Raw genomic sequence first — 25,143 nt, 5'->3', positions numbered from 1 at the left:
CTTTTCATAATGAACTCGACTTTCAAGTATTTCCATTATTTTCTTTCATACCATTTTATTTGTATAAATTTAATTTACTTTCATTTATTGTTTTCTCTAAATGCCCACAAGTTTGTAAAAATGAAATTACGTTCTTTTCAGATATTTTTAATTATAGTTGTTTCTTAGTCTTAATTATCTTGTTAATTAAGTAATTAATTAAATAATTTATATTTAATTAATTAGATAATTTTATAATGAAATAATAATTTAAGTAAATAATTAAATAAATAATTACTTCATTGAACAATTAACTAAACAATTAACTACATATAATTAACTAAATAATGGAGAAAATAGTTAATTAATTAATTACCTAAACAAACAATTAGTTAACTACATAATAATATAAATTATTATTTAATTAACCAACTGAACAATTAATTAAATAATTAAGGAAATAATAAATTAATAATTAAGTAAATAATTATTTATTTAAACAATTAAATAAACAATTAACTAAAGAATTCACTGAATAGTCAAGTAAATAATAATGAAAATAAGTAAAAATTTAGTTATTTTCTTTATAATATGTAATTAGCTATAATAATAAAATTTTATTAATTTTTGTATTGTTGCACTTGAAGTTAACTGTTTGATTGACAACTTTCAAGAGTTTGTTTCAGTTTGTTTCAGTTTGTTTTGTTATGTCAAAAAATGTGTTAATGGTTAATATTTTTTTTGTAATACTAAAATTCGTACACAATATACTTTTAATTTTTAATTGAAAATAATTTTACGAATCTTAATACTTTTATTGAAGATAATTTTCTGAATTTTTATTTTTGTGAAATTGTGAAAGAAGGGGAAAATATATAAAAATGCCAAGAATGTGTGGAGACATGGTAAGTAATTTTTTCTTTGGAAAAGATTTTTAATAATATAAATAGGAAAGTAGTAAATGTTGAATTTATTCATTTAGTGAAAATAGTTATTTACTAGTTATGAATATTTATTTATTTATTTACTATTATTTAATGGTTATTTTATTAATTTAAAATTTATTTAAAACTAAATTAATTTAAAACATTCTTTTTCATTATAAAAAAAATGTGAATTTAATGTTAATTTATTTAGTTGTTGTAATTTATTTTGTAAATAAATAATTAATTTTTATTGCATCGTAGGAAATGAGCAGATGTGATTTACTGCCAACTAAGGAAATATTTAACAGAAATTTTCGAAGGCCGGAAAAATCAAAAGCTCCACGTCATAGGCGTTACACTAATCGAAAAGAAAATGTTTGCATGAAATGTGAATTGCCAACGTATGAGGATCAATTCGAGCATGAAAGAAGGAGGAAAAAAACGAATAAATTTCAACATTGTCCTTCTTGTAATTGTCAGTCTGACTTTAACGAATACGAAAGGTATTTGAAAAAGAATAATCGACATTTTTTTTAATTACAATTTTAATTTTTACAGTCAACTCTCAATAAACTGAATCTCAAGGAACATGACAAAATTCAAAGTAGCGAAATTTTTATTTATGGAAACTTAGCAAGTTTTAAAAGTTATCAAAATTTTTTCAAATAACTTGAACCTAATTTTAATTTTTCGAGGAATTGAATTTATTGAAAGTTCAATTATTGAGAGTTGACTGTATTAAAAAAAAATAAATAATGTAAATGAAATAAGATAAATACAAATAAAAAGTATTTTTTATTAAATATTTTTATTTTTCTTTACTTTTCATTTTATATTATTTTTTATTTTGTTTTTTGTTTTATTTTATTTTTAACTTTTTATTTAATTTAAAAAAAAAATTTTTTTTTATTTAATTTGATTTGAATTTTTTAATATTTTAAAAATAAATTCTACACTAATTTTTCTACAGTATGAAAATATTGCAAGAATTGAAAATAAAAAATATTTTTAATTAGTAGATACGTGGAGGGTTTGGCTATGTTGGAAAAATATGAGAATTATTTGGCTAATCCACAGAATTCGACAATGAAAAGATCGAAAAGTCCCTTCTCACTTCCCTCTGGAATAAATTCTCGAATGACAGGAGGAATTCAGAGCTTTAAAAGAGGTCAAAACTCGGAACAAAACCAATCATCAAAAATCGAATATCCGGAGGAGATGCATACTATGTTTATGGATATGATAAATTCCGGTGTTGCAGATGAAAATACAGAGTTTCATGATAAAAGTACATATAGAAAGGAACAGGACAAGTCCGAAGGACAGGTATTTATATTTTTAGTTATCAATTTTTGTCCCGAAAAATAAAATATTAAAAATAAAAAAAAACCCACTAAATATTCAGGAATATTGTAAATTATTTTTCAAATATCAAAAATATATAGTTATTGGAATATTTTTCCAAAAAGGGAAAGAAGAAATAATTAAAAAATATATTTTTAAAATTTTTTATTGAAATAAATTTAAAAAAATAAATTAATAACAATATAGAATATATATACTTTAAATTTTTAAAGAACGATAGAAAATATAATTGTTCTAAAAATTCTAAATCTTTAAATGAACGAAATCTTTTCAAAAATTACTGTTTACAATAAAAATCAAAAATGACCAAGACCAAGAAAGTAAAAATACTAAAAAAATAAATTTTAAAAAATTGTAAAAATAAATTTCAAAAAGTCCGTAAAAGTCCGTTTTTTGAAAAAAGGTCCGTAAAGTCCGCAATTTGATTAAAAAAGGATGAAAAGTTCGTAAATTTTACGATATAATTTGGATAATTTTAGAGAAATTACAAATGATTGCAAAAATTCAATTATTTTCAAAAATTTTTAAAAATCCTTGTCAAAAATTTCAATTATCTTTAGAAATGATTAAATTCATCTCCGAAATTCAATAATTATTTTCAAAATTTCAATTATTTCTTCAAAAATCTTTAGAAATAATTAAATTTATCTTCTAAATTCAATTATTTTCAAAAATTCAAAAATTCAAAAATTCAATTATTTTTTAAAAAAACCTTTAGAAATAATTAAGTTTATCTCCGAAATTCAATTATTTTCAAAAATTCAAAAATTCAATTATTTCTTCAAAAATCATTAGAAATCATTAAATTCATCTCCGAAATTCAATTATTTTTAAAAATTCAATTATTTCTTCAAAAATCTTTTAAAATAATTAAATTCATCTCCGAAATTCAATTATTTTCAAAAATTTTTCTCAATTTAATGATTTTCAATATCTACTATTTTAATAAAATTACCCAAAAGAATTCAATTATTTAAAAAGAAATTTAATAAAATTCTACACAAACTTTTAATTATTTTCAAAAAATAATAAAAATTTCACAGGAATTTCATTATTTACAAATTTTTTTTATAAATTTCTTCGCAATCATTTAATTATTTTTATATAAATAATAACATTTTTACGGTGAATCAATTAATTTCGTAAATAATAAAATTCTTTTTGGGAATTCAATTATTTTCATAAATAATAAAACTCATTGCAGAATTTCAATTATTTTTAATACAATTTAAATCGAATTCCTCAAAAAAATTCTTAAAAATTTTATTAAAATTCGTAGAAAAAGAATTCAGTTATTTAAAAATTTATAGATAAAATTCTTTATGAGAATTCAGTTTTAAGAAACATGCAATTATTCAATAAATTATTATTTTTGTATATAAATAATTGAATTCTAGTAATATTTTCTCATAAACATTGATTTAAAAATGGATTTCAGTTAAGATTTTAGATTATAATTGAATTTTAAAAGCATTAGAGCGAAAATTTTTAGAAATAATTGAATTTTGAAAAGGTTACAGATTAAAATCTTTGAAAATTGGAATTTTTCATATTTTTAACTAACAATTCTGTGGAATTAATTTTTTTTGAGAAACTTTAATTGTGGATTTTTTAAAAAAATTATTTAAAGTATTTTTTTTCTAATATAATATTTAATTGAAGAATTTACGAATAATTGAAATTTTGTAAAATTGAATTGAAAACAAATGAATTTGAAAATTCTTAAAGAGCTTTTTCAAAAATTATTAAAAAAAAAATGGATTTTTATAGAATATGTTTAGTTAAAAACACGAAAAAAAATTCTATTTTGTAAAAGTTACAAATTATTGGAAAAATTCAATTATTTGAAAATTTGTTGATACCGATTCTTTATGGGAATTGAATTTTAAGAAACATTCAATTATTCAATAAATTATTTATTTTTGTATTTAAAATTTAAATAATTGAATTCTAGTAGGATTTTCTAATAAAAATTGATTTAAAAATAATTTCAATTAAAATTTTAGATAATAATAATAATATTAAAAGCAATATAGCGTGAATTTTTTAAAATAATTGAAATTTGAAATTAATTTTTTTGAAAAAGTTTAATTGAATATTTTAAATATTATTTGAAGTTTTTATTTTCTAATATTTATTTAATTGAAAAATTTACGAATAATTGAAATTTCATAAAATTGAATATTGTAAACAAATAGATTTGAAAATTGCCAAATAAATTTTTTCGAAAATTATTAAAAATAATAATCGATTCAAAGAAGAATTTTAGTTAAAAATTCTTGTAAATAATAATTGAATTGTAAATGATTTTATCACTCGGTGATCTTTAATTATTATAAAACATGAAGAAATCGATCACTCCGAGTCGAAGACTCGGAGTTATCGATATCTTCATGTTTTATAGTTATGAAAAATTTAATTTATATTTTTAAGTAATGTAATAGAGATTGAGAAAAAAAATATTTCGAAGAAAAAGAGTAAATAAAATATTTTGAAGAAATAGAAAACAAAGATTTTCTCTCGAATAAGAAAAAGGAGAAAAGTATAAATTGAGAGATAAAAATTGACGTAAATATTGAATAACAGATTTATTTATATTTTTGCAACAAAAACAAAAAATTGCCCCCCCCCCATTAATTTATGCGCAATAAAATGTAGGTAAATTTTTTACAATTTTTTTTATAGTCTTTGACATCCAAGTACCTTGTTAGCTTTAGGATAAAGATAAAAGGGATTCCATCACAAAACTATTTGTGATATTCCTCCTTTTATATTCTATTCTTTTTCTTCGGGTTTTTGACTTTACGCGGAAGAAGACACTTGTACCAACGATTGTCGTAAAGGGAGAACATCTCTGAGAGCCATTAGAATAACAGAATCTGAAAGCCAGCTTACATTCATGTCACATTTCCCTCTAGCATTGCACCAGGGAGAGAAAACGATTTTTATTTATTTTTATTTTTCTATTCTTTTCTTTTTCTCGTGTCTCTCGTTTTGTTCTCTATTCTCAATAATAAAAAGGCAATGTATTGTCAATAATCGGTAATATTATTCCAAACAGATTTTTTCGAGTGTTAATAAGAAATATTTACAATTCTTTTTATATTTTTTGTTTCTTTTCGTTTGAATATATTTTTTCTTTGAATATATTTTTCCTTTGTAAAAGAGGTTCATCTGTATCTTATGTTTCTTTTTCTTTTTATATTTTATTCTTAATTTCCGCATTTATTTCTGATGTTTTCGTATAATATTTTTTAAAATACGAAAATAAGGTTTTTACAGAAAAAAACTATTTTATTGTTTTACGAATTTTGTTACAATAAACACTTGATTTATTACCACACAGAATTTTAGGAAAAATTCTATTTTTTCGTCGTGATAGTTTTTCTTTAATTTCGAATTTTTTATTTTTATAATTTTTTTCCCCTTTTTATTATTAAAAGTTTTTTCAAAAAACAAATGTTTTGTGTAAACAAAGAAAATTTGTTTAGACAAATATTTAAATTTCGTTATTAAAATTTTCATATTAGGTAATAATTTTTGTTTTGAAAGAACGTTGGATGGATATAAATTCTTTATAGTCCGAAAAATAGTAAGAAAAAGTAGTAAAAATATAAAAATTTTTAAATAAAGTTCCATTCTTCTAATTCTTGAAAAAAATGTTTTAAGTTTTTGAATTTTGTTCAAATATTTTTTGTAAATTTTCGTAAATTTGTTCGAAGTAAGAAAATAGTTAAATTCAAAATATTTCTGAATTTTTTTCCTTGTTTTCTATTTTTTGTTTGTTTTTTTGTTTTTTTGATAATTTGATTACACTGAAAGTAATTTTTTTCCTTGCTTCTTTCTATTGAATAAGAGCATTCTGAACTCTTGCTTTAAGCGCGACTGTTTCAATTACTGGCTAATCGGAAATTCCTGCTTATCAACGAATCAGGGTAATGCACTTCTTCCTCTCGGCGATAGTATGGGTTTTAAAAATTCGACGAGAATCAATCGATGAATTCTCATTTACTGCAGAGTTTGCGAGTTTGAATAATTTAATAGACGTAAAACAGCATCTGGTCCTTAAATAATTTCTAAACATCCCTTTATATAGTCTACAAGTGAAAATAACTATATCATAAAATTTCTCTTTTTATATCTGTGAAGTCAGAAATCGACAATATTGCATTTACTCAAATATTTACTTAGATACCTGTAGTTTTTTTCTTTTTTCCTTTTATCCAAGACTTCAGTTTATTTTCATCGGCATTTTTTGTTTATGAAATATTTAAATAGAGGAATTAACTTTTTAAATTTTTATTATTTTTTCAAATCAGTGCATAGTGAAAGCAATATTCATAAATAAAGAGATTCTTGTTTGGAAATATTTGAATAGTTCATTTTTTTTAGTTAAATTATTTAATTAATTAAATTTTGATAAGTTTGATTAGATATGTACAATTATTTAAAATATTTAGTATTTTTTGCTTTATTTTTTATTACTAGATAAAATTATCAATTTTAAAAATAATAGAATTTGAAAATTTTCTACTTTAAATTTTTATTGAAAACACTAAAAAAATTCAATTTTGGAGAAATTACAATTAATTGCAGAAATTCAATTATTTTCAAACAAAAATTAAAATTCTTCTTATAAAATTCAACTATATGTTCAAAATTTGAAAAAAATTCTTGTAAAAATCCCAATTATCTTTATAAATAACAAAATTCTTCTCCAAAGTGAAAAAAATTCTGATGATTTTTATTTCTCATTACAATTTTGAATTAATTATAAAATAAAAATAATTATAACATTAATTAATTAATTAATAATAATAAAGTACATGTTCCGGTAATCTGTTCGCAGTTAAAAGTTAATTGTTGTTTGCTTTTTGTTTCTTAACTTTTTTATAATTTTTCTTTTCAAATATTTTCAATTTTAAAATTAATGTATTGAAAATCATTGAATTCCTTCAAAAAATTTTTTTATTTAGGAAAATAACTGAATTCTCGGAAAGAATTTTGAAAAAATTTTTTAAAATCCTTATTAAATTCTTTTGAAGAATTTCTTTGAATTTCTTTTAAACTAATGGAGTTTTTTAAATAATTTTAATTGAAAATTTAAAAAGCAATTAAATTTTATGTGGAAGAATTTTGTTAATAAAAGAGAATTGAAAATAATTGAATCCTGCGATAAATTTTACTATTTATAAAAATAGTTGAAATGTTTCGAAGAATTTATAAAAATTTTAGGAAATAATTGAAATTTATGTAAATATTTAAAAATATTTGAATTCATCCGAGGAATTCAATTAAAATTGTTTTGAAAATAATTGAATTAATTAATTAATAATAATATAATATAATATAATATAATAATTATATATATATTATATATAATATAATATAATATACATATATTATATTATATTATATTATAATTATAATTATAATTATTATTATTATTATTATTATTATAATATATAATTAATTATATATTAATTATAATTAATTAATTAATTCCTTCGAAGGATTTTACTACCCACGTGAAAATGTTCCCGGGGATTAAACTGATAAATTCTCGGGAGTCATTTCCGAGAATATCCCGGGAATTTCCTAAGAGAAAATTTATTAAAATTTTAAGAAATAATTAAATTTTTATGAAAAATTTTATAGAAATTTTTGAAAATAATGAAATTTTTTCGAGAAATTTAATTAAAGTTGTTTCGAAAATAATGGAATTTCTTTAAAGAATTTTATTAAAATTAAGTATATTCAAAATAATTGAATTCATCACAAGAATTTTATTATTTTTTGAAATTAATTGAATTCTTTCAATTTTTTTCACGAATATATTTAAAAATTGCATAGAAAGTAATTTAATTTATATATACCATTTTTTAAAAATATTTTGAAAATAATTGAAATATTTTTAGAGAATTTTAAATTCTTGTTGAAATTGCATTTTATGGAAATTTTTGAAAATAATTCAATTCTTTCATGTAATTTTATTTAAATTTGATTAAGAATAATTGAATTTCTGCAAAGAATTTTTGTATTTATAAAAAATAGTTGAATTATTTCGAAGAATTTATTAAAAGTTTAGGAAATAATTGAATTGTTTCGTGAAATTTTATTAAAATTTTTGAAAACATGAACAGTAATAATTAATTTTGTACTTAATAAGTGAATTTTTAAAATTTTGATTATGAAATTATTTAAAAAATTTATTTTTGAAAATGAAGAATTTTGTAATTTGCATAACAATAATAAATTAAATATCACGTTCCGCGAGTAAAATTTGCTAGTAATAATTCAAATTATTATAGTTAATAGGAATAATGCAAAAGTAAAAAAAGGATATTAATGAAGAAAATATCAAAATAAGAATTTAAAAAAATTTCCACACGAAATAAATTTATTTCTTTCAATCTCTTTTCATTTTCCAACTTTGAAAAAAAAAACGTAAAGTGATTAACGTTGCTGTTTTATTTTCTATTTTATTGTAAATATTACACACTAATAGTTGGATTGACAGGAAATTTTCAGCACCTGGTATAGAATTTTAGAAATAAAATAACAGAAAAAAGGGAGAAAAAATTCACCCTATATGGCGTGACAGTTTGACATACATGAACTTGTGAGATTGAAGGCAACTAGTTTAGAGATTATTCCTGCAAAATGTCAGGTTAAATTGCTGTAATATTCGAAATATAGTCACGTAAAGCAAAACCTTAAAAAAAATTTACAGTCATGTATAATTGTTTTTGATTTCTTTTTTCTTTTTCTATAATCATGTAAACACATGCCATCTAAAATATTTGGATATTTTTCTTTTATCATACTGGAAAAAATTTCTTTTTTTCAAAAATTTCGATTTAAGTACATATTTTCTTATTTTATTTATTTATTATTATTTTTTTGTTTTTTTTTCAAAATCCTCTCACGTCTTCAATTTTTCATTCAAGTTATATTACCAGAAAATTGAGTTTTGCAGAAACTTCACTGGCATTGCGATTTTTCTTTCCCTTTATTTTTCAGATTTTCTAAACTTCATTTTTCCTTTTTTTGTTTTAAGATTGAATTGTGTGATTTAAATATAAAAAATATAGAAATGCAGTTTTGTGAATATAATATTTCCTATGGAATTTTTTTCTTTTTGGAATGAAAATTGAACGGGGATTATTTATTTAACTGTATTTAATTTAATTTAATTTAATTTTATTTAATTGTATTTTATTTTATTGTTTTTCAAAGTATTTACTTGTTTGCAATTATTTTTAATTGTGTTTAATTGTATTTAATTGAATTTAATTGTGAATTTTATTGTCCTGAATTAATTTTGTTTAATAATTATATTTTTTTTTGTATAATTTTCTTCTTTGGAATATTTCTATAATGTGTGACTAATTAAAATTTTTAGCTTCAATACAATCAGGATGAGTCGGAGTTGGAGAGTGATTGTTCGAAAAAGACTTTCGCCGAGCATTGTCACTTGAAGAAGGAAAAGAAAAGTTGTTTCGAAAAGATTCGAGAATCAATTGAAAAATGTGAAATCACAAGGGATGAGGAACAGAAACAGACGAATCACGATTGTGGGGAACTTAATCAGCTGGCCATGGAGGCAAAACAAATCAAGAGTCGAAAAGACATTGACTGTCAAAAGAAAAGGACAAAATTTGACAAATCTGCAATTACGCGTCCTAATGAAATTTCAAAGGTTTGTCAAATAGAAAAAAAGAAAAACGAAACAAAAATGTCAAAAATAAAAATAAAATGATAGCAAGAAAAGTACAGAAAAATAAAAACAGAGCAAAAAGTATAACAATTAAAAAAACCAAAAATGAAAAAATAAAAGTAAAAAAAAGAATAAAATACTAAAAATAAAACTAAAAAAAGAAGTGAAAAACAAAAAAATAAAAAAAAGTATAGAAAAAAATTCTTCAAAAATAATAGATCGGAAAATTATTTTTATTCAAAGCTTTTTATTATATATGTCAAAAGGGCAATTTTTTTCTCTGATTTCTTTTTTCTATTTTAAAAAAAATCTTTTTTTCTTTTTTTTTCCAAAAAAAGAGTCCTTAATCATTTGTCCAATTTTTCGGCTTTCATCCCACATGAATTGGGGAAATAAGGATTTTTGTACTTTCAAAGTACCTACTAACCAAATAGAAAAAAAAAATTCTTTTCTAATTTTCTGGTCCATTGAAGTTTGACGAAAGATGCGCGCGCGATATATTTTTATTTTATTTTTTTTTATTTCAGGGAATGCATCAACGACATAAAATCGAACCAAGCGCTAGTTGCCATTCACTTTCAAAGGACGATAACGATTCCGATAACGATATTGGGGTAGATTTTTTGAAGCAATCGCAATTGCAACATGAATTCAAAGGCAATTCAAAAATTTCACGTCGTTCAACTATTGAGAATTCACAAATGGAAAAATTGGAGAGAAGTAATAATAATAATAATAATTATTATTATTTATATTTTATTTTAAAATAATTAATTTATTATAAAATTTATTGTAATTGTATTATTTATTTATTGTAATTGTAATAATAATGATAATAATTATAATTATAATTGTAATTACAATTACAACTCTTTAAATTTGAATTAGTAAAAAATAAAAATGTCAACTATGTAATTTGAATTAGTGACTGACTTTTTGCTATTTGAATTATTAAAGTTTACTAATTAATTAAAAGAAATTACTATTTATTAATATAAAATTGACTAAAAATTGCTTTTGAATTATTAAATTTTACTAGTAAATTAGTAGAAATTACTATTTATTAGTAAAATTTACTAAATCAAAAGCAAAAAGTCAGTCACTAATTCGAAATAGTAAATTTTACTAATTCAAAAGAGATATACTAATAACAATAATAATAATAATAATAATAATGATAATAATAATAAAATAATAATAATAATAATAATAATAATAATAATAATAATAATAATAATAATAATAAATTCAAATTTAAAGATGCATTAATTGAAGACAGGAAGAACCATTACGCAGGAGGTGATTTAGATTTGCATACGTGCAAGAGTTACATCGTTGATCTTATTGATAGAGCGCTTAGCAAACAGTTGAGAACGCAAATGGACGAGAAAAAGGTGAAAATTTTATTTTTATAAAGAGAAAAGAAAATATTTCACTATTTCAATGTTAGAAAATTACAATATTTAGAAAATTAATAATTAATAATTTACAAGAAAAAGAAAATTATTAATAATTTATTTTCTTTGTTCTTATTGTTTTCAAAGATGAAAATTTTCTTCTTTTTATATTTTATAAATCATAGTTTTTAAATATTCACCAAATTTCTTTTTTTAAAAACGCAAAATGTTTTTTTTTATATAATTATCAAATTTTTAATTATTATAAATAATAGGAAATTACAAAATTAAATTAATTTAATTAAAGAGCATCGAAGAGATAAAAGTGTATTACATGAAAAATTTAACTCTTTTTTCGAAAATAGTTTTCCATTGCTTTTCTCTAATTATATAATTTTTAATAATTAACAATGAATTGTTACGAAGTAAAAATATATAAATTCAAATGAATAAAAAAAAAAATGGAAAAAATGAATTACAGGAAAAATAGAAAATAATTAAATTTTTTAATTAGTATTCTCATTTTTTAAATGTCTGACTAAAACGTACTTTATTCACTGAAAAATTAAGAAATTATTTCTGTGTTTATAAATCACTTCTATTACTATAAATAGAAAAATATTAATAATAAATTATTTATTTATAATAATATAACCGTACATTAAAAATAATAATATTACAAATAATAATAATTAATAGTAATATCTGCTAACAAATTCTTTCCTTATTATTATTATTTATTAAATTGATTGGAAGTTTGTTTTAAAGTCAAGAATATTCTAATTAAACCCAAAGTGGAAACTAATAGAGAAGTGTATTGATTAAAGTGTCAAACTTCGAACAATTAGTTATTAGGTAACATCTGAAAATTTAGTGAAAATTTTATGAAAATTTAACGTTCAAAACAAAGCGTAAAGAATTTTTTTTCTCTATTTATTTTTCTTTCACGTTGATAAATTATTATTTTCTTAATTAAATTAAATTTATTAATTTTCATTTAGTGAGTCAGGAAGAGGAATTTATTTTTCATTCTATTAATGAAATTTCATTAAGTCTATATATTATTTATTAAATTAACTTCTCTCTAAATTTTTGCTTTTTAATTAGTAAATTTTACTAATTAGTAATTGTAATTATAAAAAAATAACTATAATAATAATTTCTAATAATTTTAAGGAAAATTTACTAAAATTCAAAAGCGAAAAGTCAATTACTAATTCAAACTAGTAAATATTTTTACTAATTAAAATTTAGAGAGTCAATCAACAAATTCTTTTGCAAGTTGCATTGAACTAAAAAAATTGTTCACTCTAAAAATAATAAATTTGTTATAATTCTTTTTCATCGTTTCTAAATATTTTCCAATCGTTTTCAAATCTTTTAATCATTTTTAGTTTATTTTTAAGTTCTGTTTTTTTTTATTTTGTATAAATTGTGAATATAAAAATATTGCGGATATTTTTGGAATTTTTTAAAGGAAAAAAAATTTGTTTTTGACATATTCTGCTCGATCTGAATTTTCCTCTTTTATATTCTTTGTGTATTTGACTTTGTTCTATATTTCACATATGTTTTTCATCTCACTTCAATTCATATATACCACTTTATATATATACGTAGATATATTTTTTTTATATTTGCACTTTTTGTATACATATATGTACTATATATAAAATTCTTTCCAAACAACTCCATTTCACATTACCATTCATTCGATTTTGCTTGGATTTTATATTCTCACACATTGGTCTCTTCTTATTTCTCAATTTCTAGTTGCATTTTTTCTCAATCTTTTATTTAACTTTTCCATTTTACATTTTCATTCAGGACATACCCTCATTTTCTTTTAACCCGCATATAACGTAGAATATATAATATAACTATGCTATATTATATGGCACAGTGATAATTTCTTAATATTTAAAGAAGAGATATTCATTTTGAATAAATTTAAGTATATAAACTTCAATTAAAATTGTCTTCAATTGGAGAAATTTATTAATTATTTCTCCGTATCATTATAATAGACAAAAAAAATTACTGTTCATTTATTATTATTATAACTATTTTAATTATTATTAATTAACCATACATTTAATTTATAAATGTTGTAATTTTTTTGTTTGCCTCATAAACTATGAAATTATCACGAATTTTAATACGAAACCTTTAATTTTATTTTTCTATTTCTGATAATAATTTTTTTTTAAATAATTTAATTCTTGAAGAACTATCATAAAATAATTACTTAATAATTCAATTTTATTTTCAAAAAAATAATTTTTATAAATTATAATATTCATCACAAAAAATCAAATATTTTTAAAACTTAATAAAATTCTTCGCAGAAATTCAATTTTTTTTAAATTTTCGTCAAAATTTAAATTATTTTTAAAAATAATAAAATTCTTCTCTGAAATTCAATTATTTTTAAAAATTTTGCTCAATTTAATGATTTTCAATATATCTAGTATTTTAATAATATTTTCCAAACGAATTCAATTATTTAAAAATTATTTTAAACAATTCTGTGCAGACACTTAGTTATTTTCATAAATCATAAAAGAATTACACAGGAATTCAATTATTTACAAAATTTGTAATAAATTTCTTCGCATTAATTTAATTATTTTCATAAATAAAAAATTTTTTTTAGTAATTCAATTCTTCTCATAAATAATGAAACTCATCGAGAAATTTCAAATTATTTTAAAACACTTTTAATCAAATTCCTCGGAAAATGTAATTATTCTTAAAAATTTTTTTAGAATTCGTCAAAAGAATTCAATTATTTAAAAATCTGTAGATAAAATTCTTTATAAGAATTCAATTTTAAGAAAACATTTAATTATTCCATAAATTATTTATTTTTATATTTAAATAATTGAATTCTCGTAGAATTTTTTAATAAAAATTGATATAAAAATGATAATTGTATTTTGAAAAGCTTGCAAATGAAAATCTTTGAAAATCTGAATGTTTAATATTTTTAACTAGAAATTCTGTAGAATAAATTTTTTTTTGCAAATTTAAATTAAGCTTGCTAATTAAAATCTTTGAAAATCTGAATGTTTAATATTTTTAACTAAAAATTCTGTAGAATTAATTTTTTTTTTGAAAAGTTTAATTGAATTTTTTTTATAATTATTTGAAGTTTTTATTTTTTAATATATATATTTAATTGAAGAATTTTCGAATAATTGAAATTTCCTAAAATTGAAATTTGCAAACAAATGGAGTTGAAAATTCTGAAAGAATTTTTTCAAAAATTATTAAAAATAATTGCTAATTGATTTCATTTCAACAATTTTAATAACATTTTTAAAAATAATTATAAGTTTCAAAGAATTTACTTAAAAATTAAATTAAAGTAACTGAAATCCTGCGCGATGAATTTTATTATTTAGAAAAATAATTGAATTCTTGTAACGAATTTTTATTAAATTCTTTTTTAAATAGGTAAATAGGAGAGAAATTCTTGCAACGAATTTTATTACAATTTTTTTTTATATAAAATTAAATTCTTTTGAGAAATTTCATTCAAATAGTAGATTTTGAAAATATTTGAATTTCAGCGAAGAATTTCATTATTTGTGAAATGTAATTGAATTCTTGCAAAATTACATTTTTTGAGGAATTCATTTAAAAGTGTATTAAAAATAATTCTAATTCTATAAAAACTTTTATTATTTATGAAAATAATTGATTTCTTACACAACAAATTTTATTACACTTTTTTTAAATAATTGAATTCATGTTAAAAACTTTATTACTTGCAAAATTAATTGAATTCTTGCGGAGAATTTTATTAAAAATTTTCTAAATAATTTAATTTTTTCTGAAAAATGTTATGGAAATGGAAATTACTATAAAACTCAAAGAAGTCGATCACTTTGAGTCGAAGACTCGGAGTGATCAATTTTTTCTTGTTTTGTAATAATATTTTAATAATATTTTAAGAAGTATTTGCATTACTTTAAGTTATCATTAATCTAATTATTATTATAGTAATTAAAATAATTTTATAATTGTCTATAATTAAAAAACAAATTGCTCATAAACTAAAGAAATTAGAAAGTTTAATTTTTCAGATTATGAGATGCAATCTATTTTTTTACTGTTTGAAAAAAAATATATGAAGTAGTGTTACATTAATAAAAATGCTTTAAAAGTCACCTCGTATACAAGCATCTATACACTTCTCATTACGGAAAAGGCTCGTATGAGAGATTTCTCATATTTCTCATACGAGCTACCGAGCTCGTATACGAACTCCGCGGTCCGTGTATCGAATTTTTTTTACTGGGTAATTTTCAGATGATTAGATTAAATAAATTTGGATAAAATAAATTTTTATTTTCGTTTTTACCAAATTTTGATTGTCTGATGGCGTACGGGTGGACCTGCTACTACTAAAAAATTCAAATAAAATTCTCTATTCTTTAGAATTGTTGAGTTGAGTTGAGTTGAGTTTAGTCCCTACTAGAACTCTGGTAATTTTCAGATGATTAGATTAAATAAATTTGGATAAAATAAATTTTTATTTTCGTTTTTACCAAATTTTGATTGTCTGATGGCGTTCGGGTGAGGGTGCTACTACTAAAAAATTCAAATAAAATTCTCTATTCTTCAGGATTGTGTAGGGTTCAGTCCCTACTAGAACTCTGGTAATTTTCAGATGATTAGATTAAATAAATTTGGATAAAATAAATTTTTATTTTCGTTTTTATCAAATTATGATTGTCTCATGGCGTTCGGGTGAGGGTGCTACTACTAAAAAATTCAAATAAAATTCTCTATTCTTCAGGATTGTGTAGGGTTCAGTCCCTACTAGAACTCTGGTAATTTTCAGATGATTAGATTAAATAAATTTGGATAAAATAAATTTTTATTTTCGTTTTTACCAAATTTTGATTGTCTGATGGCGTACGGGTGGACCTGCTACTACTAAAAAATTGAAATAAAATTCTGTATTCTTCAGGATTGTGTAGAGTTCAGTCCCTACTAGAACTCTGGTAATTTTCAGATGATTAGATTAAATAAATTTGGATAAAATAAATTTTTATTTTCGTTTTTACCAAATTTTGATTGTCTGATGGCGTACGGGTGGACCTGCTACTACTAAAAAATTGAAATAAAATTCTGTATTCTTCAGGATTGTGTAGAGTTCAGTCCCTACTAGAACTCTGGTAATTTTCAGATGATTAGATTAAATAAATTTGGATAAAATAAATTTTATTTTCGTTTTTACCAAATTTTGATTGTCTGATGGCGTACGGGTGGACCTGCTACTACTAAAAAATTCAAATAAAATTCTCTATTCTTCAGGATTGTGTAGAGTTCAGTCCCTACTACAACTCAGGTAATTTTCAGATGATTAGATTAAATAAATTTGGATAAAATAAATTTTTATTTTCGTTTTTACCAATTTTGATTGTCTGATGGCGTACGGGTGGACCTGCCACTACTAAAAAATTCAAATAAAATTCTCTATTCTTCAGGATTGTGTAGAGTTCAGTCCCTACTACAACTCAGGTAATTTTCAGATGATTAGATTAAATAAATTTGGATAAAATAAATTTTTATTTTCGTTTTTACCAAATTTTCATTGTCTGATGGCGTACAGGTGGACCTGCTACTACTAAAAAATTGAAATAAAATTCTCTATTCTTCAGGATTGTGTGGGGTTCAGTCCCTACCATAACTCTGGTAATTTTCAGATGATTAGATTAAATAAATTTGGATAAAATAAATTTTATTTTCGTTTTTACCAAATTTTGATTGTCTGATGGCGTACGGGTGGACCTGCTACTACTAAAAAATTCAAATAAAATTCTCTATTCTTCAGGATTGTGTAGAGTTCAGTCCCTACTACAACTCAGGTAATTTTCAGATGATTAGATTAAATAAATTTGGATAAAATAAATTTTTATTTTCGTTTTTACCAATTTTGATTGTCTGATGGCGTACGGGTGGACCTGCCACTACTAAAAAATTCAAATAAAATTCTCTATTCTTCAGGATTGTGTAGAGTTCAGTCCCTACTACAACTCAGGTAATTTTCAGATGATTAGATTAAATAAATTTGGATAAAATAAATTTTTATTTTCGTTTTTACCAAATTTTCATTGTCTGATGGCGTACAGGAGGACCTGCTACTACTAAAAAATTGAAATAAAATTCTCTATTCTTCAGGATTGTGTGGGGTTCAGTCCCTACCATAACTCTGGTAATATTCAGATGATTAGATTTGTTAAATTTGGAAAAAATAAATTTTTATTTTCGTTTTTACCAATTTTGATTGTCTGATGGCGTACGGGTGGACCTGCTACTACTAAAAAATTCAAATAAAATTCTCTATTCTTCAGGATTGTGTAGAGTTCAGTCCCTACTAGAACTCTGGTAATTTTCAGATGATAAGATTAAATAAATTTAGATAAAATAAATTTTTATTTTCGTTTTTATCAAATTATGATTGTCTGATGGCGTACGGGTGGACCTGCCACTACTAAAAAATTCAAATAAAATTCTCTATTCATCAGGATTGTGTAGGGTTCAGTCCCTACTGCAACTCAGGTAATTTTCAGATGATAAGATTAAATAAATTTGGATAAAATAAATTTTTATTTTCGTTTTTACCAAATTTTGATTGTCTGATGGCGTACGGGTGGACCTGCTACTACTAAAAAATTTAAATAAAATTCTCTATTCTTCAGGATTGTGTAGAGTTCAGTCCCTACTAGAACTCTGGTAATTTTCAGATGATAAGATTAAATAAATTTAGATAAAATAAATTTTTATTTTCGTTTTTATCAAATTATGATTGTCTGATGGCGTTCGGGTGAGGGTTCTACTACTAAAAAATTCAAATAAAATTCTCTATTCATCAGGATTGTGTAGAGTTCAGTCCCTACTAGAACTCAGGTAATTTTCAGATGATAAAATTAAATAAATTTGGATAAAATAAATTTTTATTTTTGTTTTTACCAAATTTTGATTGTCTGATGGCGTACGGGTGAGGGTGCTACTACTAAAAAATTTAAATAAAATTCTCTCTTCTTCAGGATTGTGTAGGGTTCAGTCCCTACTGCAACTCAGGTAATTTTCAGATGATAAGATTAAATAAATTTGGATAAAATAAATTTTTATTTTCGTTTTTACCAAATTTTGATTGTCTGATGGCGTACGGGTGGACCTGCTACTACTAAAAAATTTAAATAAAATTCTCTATTCTTCAGGATTGTGTAGAGTTCAGTCCCTACTAGAACTCTGGTAATTTTCAGATGATTTGATTAAATAAATTTGGATAAAATAAATTTTTATTTTCGTTTTTACCAAATTTTCATTGTCTGATGGCGTACGGGTGGACCTGCTACTACTAAAAAATTGAAATAAAATTCTCTATTCTTCAGGATTGTGTAGGGTTCAGTCCCTACCATAACTCTGGTAATATTCAGATGATTAGATTTGTTAAATTTGGAAAAAATAAATTTTTATTTTCGTTTTTACCAATTTTGATTGTCTGATGGCGTACGGGTGGACCTGCCACTACTAAAAAATTCAAATAAAATTCTCTATTCTTCAGGATTGTGTAGAGTTCAGTCCCTACTACAACTCAGGTAATTTTCAGATGATTAGATTAAATAAATTTGGATAAAATAAATTTTTATTTTCGTTTTTACCAAATTTTGATTGTCTGATGGCGTACGGGTGGACCTGCTACTACTAAAAAATTGAAATAAAATTCTGTATTCTTCAGGATTGTGTAGAGTTCAGTCCCTACTAGAACTCTGGTAATTTTCAGATGATTAGATTAAATAAATTTGGATAAAATAAATTTTTATTTTCGTTTTTACCAAATTTTGAATGTCTGATGGCGTACGGGTGAGGGTGCTACTACTAAAAAATTCAAATAAAATTCTCTATTCTTCAGGATAGTGTAGGGTTCAGTCCCTACTACAACTCAGGTAATTTTCAGATGATTAGATTAAATAAATTTGGATAAAATAAATTTTTATTTTCGTTTTTACCAAATTTTGATTGTCTGATGGCGTTCGGGTGAGGGTGCTACTACTAAAAAATTCAAATAAAATTCTCTATTCTTCAGGATTGTGTAGGGTTCAGTCCCTACTAGAACTCTGGTAATTTTCAGATGATTAGATTAAATAAATTTGGATAAAATAAATTTTTATTTTCGTTTTTACCAAATTTTGAATGTCTGATGGCGTACGGGTGAGGGTGCTACTACTAAAAAATTCAAATAAAATTCTCTATTCTTCAGGATAGTGTAGGGTTCAGTCCCTACTACAACTCAGGTAATTTTCAGATGATTAGATTAAATAAATTTGGATAAAATAAATTTTTATTTTCGTTTTTACCAAATTTTGATTGTCTGATGGCGTTCGGGTGAGGGTGCTACTACTAAAAAATTCAAATAAAATTCTCTATTCTTCAGGATTGTGTAGGGTTCAGTCCCTACTAGAACTCTGGTAATTTTCAGATGATTAGATTAAATAAATTTGGAAAAAATAAATTTTTATTTTCGTTTTTACCAATTTTGATTGTCTGATGGCGTACGGGTGGACCTGCCACTACTAAAAAATTCAAATAAAATTCTCTATTCTTCAGGATTGTGTAGAGTTCAGTCCCTACTACAACTCAGGTAATTTTCAGATGATAAGATTAAATAAATTTGGATAAAATAAATTTTTATTTTCGTTTTTACCAAATTTTGATTGTCTGATGGCGTACGGGTGAGGGTGCTACTACTAAAAAATTGAAATAAAATTCTATATTCTTCAGGATTGTGTAGAGTTCAGTCCCTACTAGAACTCTGGTAATATTCAGATGATTAGATTTGTTAAATTTAGAAAAAATAAATTTTTATTTTCGATTTTACCAATTTTGATTGTCTGATGGCGTACGGGTGGACCTGCTACTACTAAAAAATTCAAATAAAATTCTCTATTCTTCAGGATTGTGTAGAGTTCAGTCCCTACTAGAACTCTGGTAATTTTCAGATGATTAGATTAAATAAATTTGGATAAAATAAATTTTTATTTTCGTTTTTACCAAATTTTGATTGTCTGATGGGGTACGGGTGGACCTGCTACTACTAAAAAATTCAAATAAAATTCTCTATTCTTCAGGATTGTGTAGAGTTCAGTCCCTACTAGAACTTTGGTAATTTTCAGATGATTAGATTAAATAAATTTGGATAAAATAAATTTTTATTTTCGTTTTTATCAAATTATGATTGTCTGATGGCGTTCGGGTGAGGGTGCTACTACTAAAAAATTCAAATAAAATTCTCTCTTCTTCAGGATTGTGTAGGGTTCAGTCCCTACTACAACTCAGGTAATTTTCAGATGATTAGATTAAATAAATTTGGATAAAATAAATTTTTATTTTCGTTTTTATCAAATTATGATTGTCTGATGGCGTTCGGGTGAGGGTGCTACTACTAAAAAATTCAAATAAAATTCTCTATTCTTCAGGATTGTGTAGAGTTCAGTCCCTACTTGAACTCTGGTAATTTTCAGATGATTAGATTAAATAAATTTGGATAAAATAAATTTTTATTTTCGTTTTTACCAAATTTTGATTGTCTGATGGGGTACGGGTGGACCTGCTACTACTAAAAAATTCAAATAAAATTCTCTATTCTTCAGGATTGTGTAGAGTTCAGTCCCTACTTGAACTCTGGTAATTTTCAGATGATTAGATTAAATAAATTTGGATAAAATAAATTTTTATTTTCGTTTTTACCAATTTTGATTGTCTGAAGGCGTTCGGGTGAGGGTGCTACTACTAAAATATATTATTACAAGTTGTTCATTTCATGATCATTAAGCTTCCTCAATATAATATATACCAATTGTTTAATTTTTTATTTTAGAATAATTATTTTAAAGTGTTATGATAAAATGTCAAAAAATACAAAATTTCAATTTTTTGTGAAAAATTAAAATATTTATTAATTATATAAATTTTGATAAAATATATACTTTATATACATGAATCGATTCGTTTTTATGTCAGGAATGCAATTTTGACAAGAATTGATAAAAATTTTAATATAGAAAAAAGTTATTTCAAAAAATCCAAAAATTAATTTTTTCAAAAATTAAAAAATTGTTAAAAAAATTTTTTTTTTTAGATATTTTTGAAAATCCTTTTGTCTGATTTTTGGTATTCGTGACCGTAATACACCTACAAAATTTTATCAAAATCCGTCAAGACGTGTAAGAGAAAATTTGTCCACAAGAATCGGTGACATACATACACACACACACACACACATACATACACACATACATCCGGACATTTGTTCCTCTCGACGAATTATATATACTACACTTGAAAATTTGTAAAAATAATTGATTCTAAAAAATTCGGAAATCGACATCACTATAAGGCTTCCTTTATGAGGAAGCAAAAATATATGAAGTAGGGGAGAGTGGGGCAAAGATGCTAGGTTTACATTTATCGATGTATATTTTTTAAATTAAGCTATAAATTTATGCGGTTTTTGTTTTTCATTATTCTAAAACTAATCAACAAGAAATTTTAATAGTTGTTATTTAGTATATTATAGGGTAAATGCACTAGTAGTCGGACACTTAAGGATACGATCTTATATTATGCTTTTTTTCTTGAAATAGCAAATATCTACTGTGTTTATAAGCACATGATCAATTAAATGAGTTCTTCAGGATTAAAAATCATGTAAATTTGTTACAAATACTTGAGTATTTAATAAAATATAAACATTTTAATGAAAAATTACGAATGCTTTAGTAGTCGGACACTTTTTTTCCTTGTTTCTATAGTCGGACATCTGTCAGATATTTTTGATTTATAAAGTAAAACAGATAATTTTTTAATTGCTATCGGCTGGAAAATGGAATTAAACCATACTAGAAGTTATTAATATAATATTTAAATCGTATAAGTTTTAAAATTTATGATTAATTATTAGCAAAACTTTGTGCTACTCATTGCGCTACTCGAAAATGGTTGTATCTATAGTCGGACACCACTATTATTAAAATATTAAATAAAATATTTATTGTTTAATTATTTTGTAAAATAACACTAATTTCATAAAATATAAACTTTACACATTCGTCCAGTATATTTTTTTAAGTAAATATCACAATGCATTATTATTTATTTGCCAAAAAACATGAAAGTGTCCGACTACTAGTACTGTCCGACTATACCCGCACTTACCCTAATTGTAAATATATGTGGACGTCCGCATGAAAAGGGACCACTTTGTCGGTTCTAGATTCCGAGATATTCGCAATTTACTAATTTTGAAGAAAAATATCAAAATTTTTTTTATCTTTTTTTCTTAATCTACAGGGTCTACCACGTCGATTCATGCAGTTTTTATTAATTTATTGACACTCTAAGTATTTTATTTTGTTGTTAGAAAAAAAAAATGAAAAGGGACCACTTTGTCGGAAATCTGTTATTTTTTCATTGTTTCAAAACGAAGGGAGGGAAAAATTCGAAACCTATTGATTTTCAATCTTAAGGGTGTACTAGACTTAAAACAACTCTTATCTGAATAACTTCCCAGAAGAGCCGGAGAAATTCGCGTTACAATTTTTAATTTCGTGTTTTTGGAAAAGGAATTTTTAATTTTTTCTAAGATTTTTTATAATAAAGTCGCTTAACAAATTTTTTTAGACTACTTTTCTTTTCTTTTCTTGAAATAACTTTAAAAAATAACACCGAACCTTTAAATTCGTTAAATATTCCGCTTTATTAATTAATAACCGTATTTTTAGAAAAGGGACCACTTTGTCGGAGATCCATTATTTTGTCATTGTTAAAAAATGAGGGGGGGGGAAATTCGAAACCTATTGATTTTCAATCTTAAGGGTGTACTAGACTTAAAACAACTATTATCTGAATAACTTCCCAGAAGAACTAAAGATATTCATATTACAATCTTTGATTTCGTTTTTCTCGAAATGACGTATTTGATACTCCAAACTTTAAAATTCTGTAACTCATCGAATTTTTCACCAAAAAGGTTGTAAGACCACTCAAAATTTTCCAAATTTTGTCAGGAATTCGCCCATATAGATAAGTCCAATAGTGCCAAAGTGGTCCTTTTTCATGCGGACGTCCACATATTATTTAATGAAATTTAAAAACAATGCAAAAAATGCCTTTGTCCCACACGCTGGGGCAGCGATGTTTTCACTTATATTTCTAAAAGAAAGCATTTATAAGCCTTAAAAAAATTAACAAGTGATATTTATTAGTATAATATTTACGAAACATAAGGTTAACTACATATTTTTAAAAGAATTGGACTATTTAAATAAAAAATAAAATTTTTTAGTGATTTTAACCTTATATTGTGAATTAATAAGGAGAAAATTCGAATATTCAATTGTTTTTAACCAAATTATGTTCAATATTGCCTTTGCCCCACATAAATAACAAACTTATTTTTTACTTTAAATTTAAAATATTTAGAAACAAAATTAAACTAAAACACCACGCCAGTTGTGTAGAGAAATATTTAATTTATTTACATGTTATGTTTTTAAAAATTAAATACTTAAACTTATGTTTTAAAAAATAAGAGTTTGTTCAGTAAAATTAACATTTTATTTTTGCAAAACAATTTCTTTGTTATATTTCTTAAAATAGTTGTTATTTTTAGGTTTTTCTTTTTTTGATCAATTCGTCTGATTGCATTGCAACTTAATTTTTAATACCAATTGGAATAGACAGAAAATAAAGGAGATATTTTAAAAAACGTCTTTGCCCCGCATAGCGCCTTTGCCCCACTCTCCCCTAATTAACATTTAATGTTTATGTAACGTATTATATATATATCAACTGTGTTTTTTATCAGGTTGACCTAAACAAGAATTCAGCATCGTGGCAAGAAATGTGTTTCGAGGTAACCCGTGCGCTTCAAGGTGATTACTGTCAGTCATTTACTCAGAACTTGTATAATTTTCAAGAGAATAATTCCGATAATGTTAAATTGTTAAAAAAATTTCGTTGGGGTTACGTGAAATTTATTCAAGAACAATTGCGAAGTCTTGAAAAAATAATCGATATATGCTCGCCTCGAAATACAAATGAAAAAGAATCTGCAACATCTTCAATACTCAATACTCAATAAATTACGAGTTTTTTTTTTTTTTTTTTTGCTGAAATTTTTGGAAAGAATCTGTGTATGTATATAGGTGAATGATAAACTTTCCCGTCTGAGTAATATGGGGGTTTTCTTTTTGACAATTTATATTGTATTTAACAGTAGGAAGTATATTTTTTAATAAAAATAATGGCAAATTTTTCTTTTACATAAAAAATTGTCTTTTTGATTATTTTCTGTTTTACTAATTTATTTTTTGTGCATCTATTCGTTATATTATTTATAACGAAATAGAAGTATAATTTGATAGAAATTATACTGAAGACTAATTTAGTAGTACTTAAAAATTACAATTTTTTAGAACTTAAAATTAATTTGGTACTTAAAATTACAATTCAGATCAAAAGTGATCACTGAGTGAATTCACAGTTTTTCTTAGGATATCAAATTGAGACAAAAATCGGATAAAAATTTGTTGCATCGAACAATTTTGATCTGCTTTTTCAATTTGATATCCTTATAGAAAAACTGTATTTAGAAAGATAGAAAATTATTTTTCAATTTAAAAAAAAATGTCATTAATTACAAATTTTTTTTTGTGATAATTTCTGCCTTTTTCTT

At 23.1% G+C, this 25,143-nt stretch overlaps 1 protein-coding gene across 1 annotated transcript; it reads left to right on the top strand.

Moving 5' to 3' along the window:
• Window positions 1-860: 860 nt before the first annotated feature.
• Window positions 861-24,676, top strand: LOC122507818. The gene is made up of 7 exons (XM_043620740.1): window positions 861-884; window positions 1,167-1,408; window positions 1,925-2,231; window positions 9,676-9,972; window positions 10,518-10,710; window positions 11,251-11,384; window positions 24,274-24,676. Exons 1-7 carry the CDS (start codon window positions 861-863, stop codon window positions 24,547-24,549), a joined length of 1,473 nt encoding a protein of 490 aa, XP_043476675.1. The 3' UTR covers window positions 24,550-24,676.
• Window positions 24,677-25,143: the final 467 nt, after the last annotated feature.

Source organism: Leptopilina heterotoma, unplaced genomic scaffold, assembly GCF_015476425.1.
Source record: "Leptopilina heterotoma isolate Lh14 unplaced genomic scaffold, ASM1547642v1 Lhet_51, whole genome shotgun sequence".
Lineage (NCBI taxonomy): Eukaryota > Metazoa > Arthropoda > Insecta > Hymenoptera > Figitidae > Leptopilina > Leptopilina heterotoma.
Note: the sequence above shows the minus strand (reverse complement) of the source record. Positions and strands in the feature narration are given on the sequence as shown.